A 10,316-nucleotide genomic window follows, 5' to 3' on the forward strand; every position below is an offset into this window, starting at 1 on the left:
TCGCAGTGCACTCCCTTCCCCTGTCCCTTACCTTGCTGAGAGTTTCAGCCTGTCTGGGGCTCAGATCGCCGACCCTTCCGCTCATCGCTGCTTCAAAACCTGATCTGCCGACTGGCTTCTAGTTTATGTGGCTATGCTCCGCCTCGCTCCTGACGCTTGGCAAAGCCTCTCCTATAGCATTTCTCCCTCTGCTGCTCTGAAATATATTCAGGACAATGTATCCATGTACGATCGATCCATTTATATGGAAACAGGCTTTGTTTCAAACCATGAACAGTGCCATGTATTTTGAATGAAGCTGACTTTAAAACTATACTTGTACCATCGAGGGGGAAAATAAAAGCTCCCCATTGAAAACAATCATCTCCATTTCAAAAAGTATTGGAGGGAACTAAAGTGTAACTATCATGTTGAACTACTTAACCTAGATTCCAGGGTCAGTTTCCAAATAATATACTGACAATGCCCAGGTCTACTTCTCCAGCATCCTTCCCAATGCATCCACTACATTTTGCTGTCAGAATATGTATCCAATGCTCAATCTTGGATGAGCTGCAATTCCCAACTGTAAACTATGGACAAATTTCCCCAACTCCATCTCCCTGCCCCAGTTTCAAATTTAAATGGACCATTTGCAGTCTCAACATTCTATACATCCCCAAGCTGAGCTTCCAACCCAATATTCTCCCTAGCACAAAACTGCTTATTTTCACCTCTATAAATTGCCTGCCTCCACCTCACCTCTGTCCATCCACTGTTGAAAACATCCTCCATGCCTTTTTCACCTCCAGGCCAAACTATTCTAATGCTCTCATGTACTAGCTTCCTATCCTTCACCATCTCTAAAGTTCAGGTAATACAAATGCCCATATCTGTTCCTGCAATTTTCCAATCAGCCATTACTGACATTTATTGGCTTCAGTCTCCTAACATCGCAAGTATAAAATTATCAATCTTAAATACCTTCATGGCCTCCCCCATTTCTGTCTCTGTTATTTTTGCAGCTTCCTCTAGAACTCCAACTCTAGCCCCTTGCGCATTCTACCTTTCCCTTCACCTCAGCATTGGCAGCACTACCTTCAGCCACCTAAGTCCCACATTGTGAAATTCCCTCTGCAATTCTTTCCACCTCCCTCTTTCCCTTTAGCTTCTCATTAAAACCTACCTTTTCAACCAAGCTTCTGTCACCTGTTTGGCTTGAATTCCATTTTGTTTTATTAAGCTTTTGTGAAGCATTTTGGGACATTTATCTACTCTCAATGTGCTATATAAATGTAGGTTGTTGTTGCAAAATTTACTCCAAGTTGGTATGCCAATGTGGTTTGCCACTAGGGAAAATCTTCCACAAAAAAAATAATCATTTGAATGGGAATGGACTGTGTTGTGATGTAAAAAGAAATATAGATTTGTTTATTGGTTTGCTCCATTTCTATCTGCATCATGTACTTGCACACCATATCCCAGCTAAGCGGGTGCTTTTGATCTTGGATCTTTTCCAGTCCCACTTTTGATACGTTTGATACAAAACGTAAAAATGCTATGTGAACTTTAGGTGTCGGTCCATTTTCGGCTCAGATGTAGCACTCTCTCAGAGGTTGTACATTCAAGATCCACACCATGGGCTTGAGCACCTAATTCAGGTTGACATTTCAGTGCAGTATAGGAGGACTGCTGCACTGTCAAAGCTGCACCATCTTTCAAATGAAGCATTACATTCTATCCATCTTCTCAGGTGGATGTAAAGGAGATCTCATAGCACTAAAGAAGATCAAGGGAGTTCTCCCTTGTGCCCTGGCCAATAGCCAATATTTATCCCTCAACCAGCTTCACTAAAACAGATTATCTGGTCATTTATCTCTTGCTGTTTTGGGACTTTGCTACATGCAGATTGGCTTCTCTGTTTCCCTACATTACAATTCTGACTATACTTCAAAAGTACTCATTGCCTGTAAAGTGCTTTAAGACGGTATAATGTTGTGAAAGGTGCAATGTGAAAGCAAGTTATTTCTAACTAATTGCAGATCATATTTTAATACAGTTGCTGCCACAGCACAATTGGCTGGCAACTTGCAGGAATAATGAATGGTTGCTGTATCATTGAACACATCGGTCTGACCCGTCTACATAAATAAAAAATAAAACCCACTGGCAGGATAAATAATCTACCCTGCACTATAACTTAGATTCTTTGTTGAAACCTGTTTGTAAGTCAACCCAATCAATACTAATTCACCAATGAGAAATAAAAACATTCAGATGAGCCCTGAGTGAATCATAAATTAATATTATGTTAAAACTGCTGATGCCTAAGGTTTTAAGCATTACTACTTCTCTGTAATTTAAAAAATTAAAAATATTATTCAGAGTGTTGTTGCTTGTAAGAATATGGTGGGCATATGCTCTGCAAATTTAATTTGATTTCCCTTGAGTTTTGTAAATTTTCCATTCTTACATTACCTGCTTTTGATATCAACAGAAAGCACAGGAAGCAACAGCAAACTTAAAAACTGAAGATATATGTGGCATGCATTAAAAAATATAAAATGTTAACCAAACACTTAAGAATTTTAATATATTTACCGTTATACACTTAGATTGAGTACATCAGTGTACTTTACATCAATTAAGGTAAATATTGGCTGAGTGGAACAGAATGGAGCTTTTGCGCTTCAGCATGCTGTACTTTGAGTTCTAAGATGTGCATTCATTGTCACAATTTCTCTCCAAATCATCAGGGAGATGTGCCAAACAGAGACAAGGTACTTCTTACATGGAGTGAAGAAAAATCAAAAGTCTGCTTCTCATTTGTACATTTCCTTTTAGTCAATCCTGATAGGTAAGTATTGTTCAATAGAATTTCAATGCTCGCCAAATTTGTGGCAATCAGGTCACTGTACTCACCAGATGATGCAAAATATGTGCAATATTAATAAAACAAATGTGCAATCTTTTGAAAAAGGTTTAAGGTTTTAAACCGTCAGCTATCAAGGCTGATACATTCATTGCCAGAGCCAGGTGAACCGCTTCAAAAGAGTTTTGCAAATCCAACTGTTCCACAAAGCAAGTCTGCTCTATAAACCTGTTATGACACAGTAGATGATGTGTGCCAGGCAGATAAAATCCATGAGGGAAACTTGATCACGCTATCACAACAGTTTTGCAATCTGTATTTATTTCAAAATGCATCTACTGAATTCAGAAGTAATACGTCCACCAAGAATTTTAGAGATTTTTTAAAAAATTAAATTAAAATATTTATTAACAAAAGAAAAGATTTCAAGCATTATACATAGGAGTACAAATTACAGCTTTAATAACTCCTAAAATTCCTAATTAACCTGACTCCCAGTTACACCCCCTTTAAGGCAACAGTCCAAGATAGGTTTTAGATTTTAAACAGATCCAGAAAATTAACACCCTGGACAGGGGAGTTCCAAATGGCTTTTCTCCAGCTTCAGTTTCGGTAGACAACAGACTTATTCACAAATACTGCAGATTTCATTAAGGCTATTTCACGCACTTCTGTTAGATCTCATAATGCCTTCTCCTGACACATAGCCTCATTCTCCTTTACATATGTTCATCTGTTCTTGATATGTAAACTCTATTGTTCCATCTGTCTTTGAAACCATATCTTCCTGACAATATAAAAACTTTCGTGTTGCTACTACTTATTGTCAGTAACCTTTGGGAAAAATGTTCCTTAGCCTTGCTTATCTGTCTATTTGCAAATAGGCTGAGATCCAAATCTCCCTTCATCTATCTAAAATTGCAAATTCCCTTCACACCTTACATGCTAAGAAAGCAACCATGTTTACTCATTAGCATGTTAAGCACCCAGCTTCTTTTGATGAGCTAAAACTTGCACCAAATGTAATTCAATCACACACAGACAGGCCCAGCTACTTACCCCCATAAGCCTACTTTACAATAAACCAGAAAAATATTATGAAAATTATTATACTTTCACGACAAAACCCTCAAAGGGTGGTGATAATCTGTTAACAGAAGTGTTCTGTTTTTGACAGTGTATTCTTGTTGATTTCAGAAAAACAAATCCCCATTTCAGCTTGCCAAAGTTTTACATTTCAACCCTCACTGGCAGCCGTGTAGTGTGTCCAGCACTCACTCCTCAATTTTTTTGTGAAAACCAACAACTGTGAGCTAAATAAAAACCAAATTCTTCAATTAACACTCCCTGTGTCACTAGGTCCCAAGAAAATTTTGAGACCAGTTGGACTGCTGTCCTTCCGAAGCCCGGCCCTGCCATCACAGTTCTTCAGAGTGGTCCATCAGACTTAAATGTATTGTCATTTAGAGATAGAAAGAGAGAACAGGAACAGAGAAGGTAACACGTGGTAGACTATTTTTCTTGCTTTGTTAAGCAATTGGTCCTTCAGGTTCCAGGTCACTCGACAACTGAACTATATTCTGATTTTTTTTACGCGTTCATGGGATCCGGGCATCACTGGCTAGGTCAGCATTTATTTCCTATCCCTAATTGCCCTTGAGAAGGTGGTGGTGAGCTGCCTCCTTGGACTGCTGCAGGCCATGTGGTGTAGGTACACGCATAATGCTATTTGGGAGGGACTTCCAGGATCTTGACCCAGTGACAGTGAAGGAATGGTGATATATTTCCAAGTCAGGATGGTGAGTGGTTTGGAGGGGCGTGTCCAGGTGGTGAGTTCCCATCTATCTGTTGCTTTTGTTCTAGATAGAACTGGTGGTGGGTTTGAAAGGTGCTGTCTAAGGAACCTGGTGAGTTCCTGTGGTGCTATCTGTAGATGGTACACACTGCTGCCACTGTGCTTCAGTGGTGGTGGGACTGAATGTTTGTGGATGAGGTGCTAACCAAGCAGGCTGCTTGTCCTGGATGGTGTCGAACTTCTTGAGTAGTGTTGGAGCTGCTCTCATCCAGGCAAGGGGAGAATATTCCAACACACCCCTGACTTATGCCTTGTAGATGGTGGACAGTCTTTGTGGAGTCATAAGGTGAATTACTCATCGCAGGATTCCTAGCCTCTGACTTGCTCTTATAGCCACAGTATTTAAAAGGCTAGTCCAGTTCAGTTTCTGGCCCATGTTAACCCCTAGGATGTTGATAGTGGAGAATTCAGCAATGGTAATGCCTTTGAACGTCTAAGGGTGATGGTTAGATTCTCTCTTGTTGGAGATGGTCATTGCCTGGCAATTATGTGGTGCAAATGTTACTTGCCACCAGTCAGCCCAAGCCTGGATATAGTCCAGGTCTTGCTGCATTTGAACATGGACTGCTTCAGTATCTTAGGAGTCATAAATAGTGCTGAACATTATGCAATCATCAGTAAACATCCCTCTTGTGATCTTATGATGGAAGTAAGGTCATTGATGAAGCAGCTGAAGATGGTTAGGCCTAGGACTACCCTGAGGAACCCCTGCAGTGGTGTCCTGGGACTGAGATGATTGACCTCCAACAACCATAACCATCTTCCTTTGTGCTAGGTATGACTCCAGCCAGTGGAGAGTTTTCCCCCAGATTCCCATTGACTCCAGGGCTTCTTGATGCTGCACGCGGTCAAATGCTGCCTTGATGTCAAGGGCAGTCACTCTCACCTCACCTCTGGAGTTCAGCTCTTTTGTCCATATTTAAACCAAGGCTGTAATGAGGTCAGGAGTTGAGTGGCCCTGGTGGAACCCAAACTGGGGGCATCAGTGAGCAAGCAAGTGCCATTTGAAAGCACTGTTGATGACCACTTCCATCACTTCACTGATGATCGAGAGTAGACTGATGGGGCGGTAATTGGCTGGGTTGGATTTGTCCTGCTTTTTGTGTACAGGACATACCTGGGCAATTTTCCACATTGACAGGTGGATGCCAGTGTTGTAGCTGTACTGGAACCGCTTGACTAAGGGCATGGCAAGTTCTGGAACAAAAGTTTTCTTTACTACTGCCAGAATATTGTCAGGGTCCATAGCCTTTGCAGTATCCAGTGCCTTCAGCCATTTCTTGATATCACATGGAGTGAATCAAATTGGTTGAAGACTGGCATCTGTGATGCTGGGGACCTTCGAAGGATGAGGCTGCGATGGATCATTCACTCTGCACTTCTGGCTGAAGATTGTTGCAAATGCTTCAGCCTTATCTTTTGCACTGATATGCTGGGCACCACATTATTGAGGATGGGGATACTTGTAGAGCCTCCCCCTCCAGTGAATTGTTTAAGTGACCACCACCATTCATGACTGGATGTGGCAGGACTGCAGAGCTTCGATCTGATCCGTTGGTTGTGAGATCACTTAACTCTGTCTATCATTTGCTGCTTATGCTGTTTGGCACGCAAATAGTCCTGTGTTGTGGCTTCACCGGGTTAACACCTCATTTTTAAGTTTACCTGCTGTTGCTCCTGGCATGCCCTTCTGCACTCTTCATCGAACCGGGTTGATCCCCTGGCTTGATGATAATGGTAGAATAGGGGATATGCTGGGCCATGAGGTTACAGTTTGTGGTTGAGTATAATTCTGCTGCTGCTGATGGCCTACAGCACCTCATGGATACCCAGTCTTGAGTTGCTCAAAAATCGAAATCTATCCCATTTAACATGGTGGTATTGCCATACAATGATAGAGGGTATCCTCAATGTGAAGACGGGACTTCGTCTGCACAAGGACTGTGTGGTGGTCACTCCTAACGATACTGTCATGAAAGATGCCCCTGCAGCAGGCAGGTCGGTGAAGATGAGGTCAAATATGTTTTTCCCTCATTTGTTCCCTCACCACCTGCTGCAGACCCAACCTAGCAGCTAAGTCCTTTAGGACTCGGCCAGCTCGGTCAGTCATGGTGCTACGATTCACTCTTGGATGAACATTTACGTACCCCATCCAGAGCACATTCGGCACTCTTGCCACTGTCAGTGCTTCCTCCAAGTGATGTTCAACATGGAGAAGTACTGATTCATCAGCTGAGAGGCGAGGGGCAACGTGCAGGACATGGTAATTAGCTGGAGGTTTCCTTATAGACTCATATACTGTTACAGCCCAGAAGGAGGCCCATCATGTCCGTGCCAGTCAACAAAGATCTGACTATACTAATCCCATTTTCCAGCACTTAGCCCATAGCCCTGGAGGCTATGACAACGCAAGTGAATTTCTAAATACTTCTTAAACATTATGAGAGTTTCTGACTCAACCACCCTTTCGGGCAGTGAGTTCCAGACTCCCATCACCCTCTGAGTGAAAAAATTTCTCCTCAAGTCCCCTCTTAGCCTTCTACCTTTTACCTTAATTCTATGCCGCCTGGTTATTGACCCCTCTACTAATGGGAAAAATGCCTTCCTATCCACCCTATCTATGTCCCTCATAATCTTCTACACCTCTGTCATGTTCCCTCTCAATCTTTGCTGCTCCAAGGAAAACAACCCCAGCCTATCTAATCTTTCCTCATAGTTCAGGTCCTCCAGCAAAGGCAGCACTCTGGCAAATCTCCTCTGCACCCTCTCCAGTGCAATCACGTCCTTCCTATAATGTGATGACCAGAATTGCAGTACCCCAGTTGTGACCTAACCACCATTTTATACAGTTCCAACATAACTTCCCTGTTCTTGCATTCTATGCCTCGGCTAATAAAGGCAGGTATCCCATATGTCTTCTTAACCACCTTATCTACCTGCCCTGCTACCTTCAGGGATCTGTGGAACACCAACGTTCCTCTGACCTTCAGTACTTTCCAGGGTCCTACATTCAAAGTGTAATCCCTTGCCTTGTTAGCCCTCCCCAAGTGCATCAACTCACACGTTTCCGGGTTGAATTCCATTTGCCACTGCTCTTGCCCACCTGACCAGTCCATTGATATCCTCCTACAGTTTACAGCTATCCTCCTCCTTGCCCATGTGTGACCTGATGCCATGAGACTTCATGGGTTCCGGAGTCAATGTTGAGGATTCCCAGGGCAACTGCCTTCCAACTGTATACCATTGTGCCACCATCTCTGCTGGGTATGTCCTGTCCCACCGACAGGGATGGTGAAAGTGGTGTCTGGGACATTATAAGTAGGGTATGATTCCTTGAATATAACTATGTCACCCCGTTGCTTGACTGGTCTGTGAGACAGCTCTCCCAGTTTTGGCACTCACCCCCCGATGTTAGTAAGGAGTACTTTGCAGGATTGATGAGCTGAGTTTGTTGTTGTCGTTTCCATGATGCCAGGTGGTCTGTCCAATTCCATCCCTTTTAGGCTTTCTGGTGGTTTTAAACGATTGAGTCACTAGCTAGGGCACTTCAGAGGATATTTAAGAGTCAACCACATGCTGTGGATCAGGAGTCACATGTAGGCCAGACCAGGTAAGGACAGCAGACTCCCTTTCCTAAAGGAAATTAGTGAACCAGATAGGATTTTATGACAATCGACAATGGTTTCATGATCATCATTAGGCTTTTAATTCCAGAATTATAATGAATTCAAATTTCATCATCTGCCAGGGTGGGATTAAAACCTGGGTCCCCACGGCATTACCCTATGTCTCTGGATTACTAGTCTAGTGAGAATACCTCTATGCCATCGCCTCCTCAAGTATAAACATAAATTGTAGTCTGATCAATATATGACTCCTAACTGCAACATTGTTGATTCTTCCTTGCTCAATTAGGGATGGACGACAAATAACAGTCTAGCGAGTGACACCCATATTCATATCCACCGCTGCAACTTTAACAAAATTTAATATGTGTGGCTCTGCAAATGAACAGCATCAATTTGCCACATCTGTGGCCAATCATATTGGACAACACTATGATAGGCAGTCATGTTTCAGCCAGGGGACGATGAATGGTGCCAAAATAACCTAATAAGATGAAGAATGAGGAATTTAAAAAGCAGGTGATGTTATGGATGTGGAAGTAGGTGGTCTTTGGGATGAAAAAGATGAGCTGGAAGCTCAGACTGAATATAATATTTAGATTTTGAACAATTTTGCTCAGCATGAGACCAGGAGGGAAGAATTAGTGATAGGGAATCAGTGGCAGAGGTTGAAGATGATGGCTTCAGTCTTTCCAGTGTTTGGCTGGAGGAAGTTGTGACCCATCTAAGACTGGATGTTGGACAAGCAATCTGACAACACAGATTGGAGGGAGCCATATTTCATTGCAATACTATAAATGGCTATTGTTGGAAAACTTGCACATTAACGTTTATTAACGCCAGAAGCAACTTCTGTCAATGAATAGTACAACCAAAACAAGTTGACATATTATGTTAACAATAAATAATACTTAAATTTATGTAACACCTTATCACACCAATACATCACAAAGAGCAGACACGATGGACTGAATAGCCTCTTTCCGCGCCGTAACTTTTCTATGGTTCTAACCTATAAAATTTCGCATTGCAGTGACTGTTACATAAACAAATGTAAAACATGCAGTGTGAAAAGGGGACACAGCATAATTTTAGAAACTTGCATAAATCTGATTTGTTACTATTATGCCATAAGTAAATGCAAACCTTCATAGTTTAGGAAGAACCATTGAAACGTGAATTTATAAACAGATCAAAAAATGAAGTTGAATTTATTGTATAATTTTTACCTTAAAATCGCATGTGAAAACATAATATTTTTAAAATGCAAGAGCATAACTGATAAAATAATTTTGTCAGGAGTTCTGTCTAATGGGAGTAAATGGGAAGAGGTTTCATACACTGGAATCTATGCTTTCATTGGAATATGCTTGCATCCGTTGTCCATTTGTCCGGAATCAACTGCATTGAAAAAGCAAACAATGTCGATGATCAATACAAAGTTACACAGCCTGGTTTATCGAACATTCTGGTAATTTGATCAGCTTTGTCATTAACAATTACGCTAGGACAGTTCTTAATTGTTTACATGGACCAATAGAACTCAGAGCTAGGACGAACTCACAACCAAAATGCATTAACGGATCGGTTTTTTTTTGCTAGAACAGTTGATAAAAATTGCCCAGCTAAAGTAAACAACAGAAATTTGTAACAACAGAGGCGGTTTCAGACGTCAGGTCCCTCTGAGGGCTGCAAATTTATTCTCTCACTTTTAGAAAAATGTAGTGGCATCAACTATCTTGCAATATCTTATGTAACTGTTCTCTTAAAAAAAATCAATTCGCAGTTTTCCAACGGGTTTTGTTTCCCCGGATTATGTCGGCATTCCTTCTTCCTCAATGTCTGTGAAATGATTTATATAAACTAGAAAGACATAGATAAATGTACGTCTATAGTGAAAAGTGCCAGGGCATATTCAGGGTTCACACTCTCCTGTAAATGTGTAAGCTTGTAAAGTTGATAAAGGGAATCTTCCTATCTAATC

At 41.6% G+C, this 10,316-nt stretch overlaps 1 protein-coding gene across 1 annotated transcript in view; it reads right to left on the bottom strand.

Annotated features, from left to right (window-relative positions):
• sec14l8 (SEC14-like lipid binding 8) overlaps positions 1–116 on the bottom strand; it is a 76,807-nt gene extending 76,691 nt beyond the window's left edge. The window contains exon 1 of the mRNA XM_041203222.1: positions 32–116. Coding sequence (XP_041059156.1) covers positions 32–85 — 54 coding nt within the window. The 5' untranslated portion in view covers positions 86–116. The remainder of the gene's footprint in view (positions 1–31) is intronic.
• Between the last annotated feature and the right edge of the window lie 10,200 nt (positions 117–10,316).

This window comes from Carcharodon carcharias, chromosome 13, assembly GCF_017639515.1.
Source record: "Carcharodon carcharias isolate sCarCar2 chromosome 13, sCarCar2.pri, whole genome shotgun sequence".
NCBI classification, from domain to species: Eukaryota; Metazoa; Chordata; class Chondrichthyes; order Lamniformes; family Lamnidae; genus Carcharodon; species Carcharodon carcharias.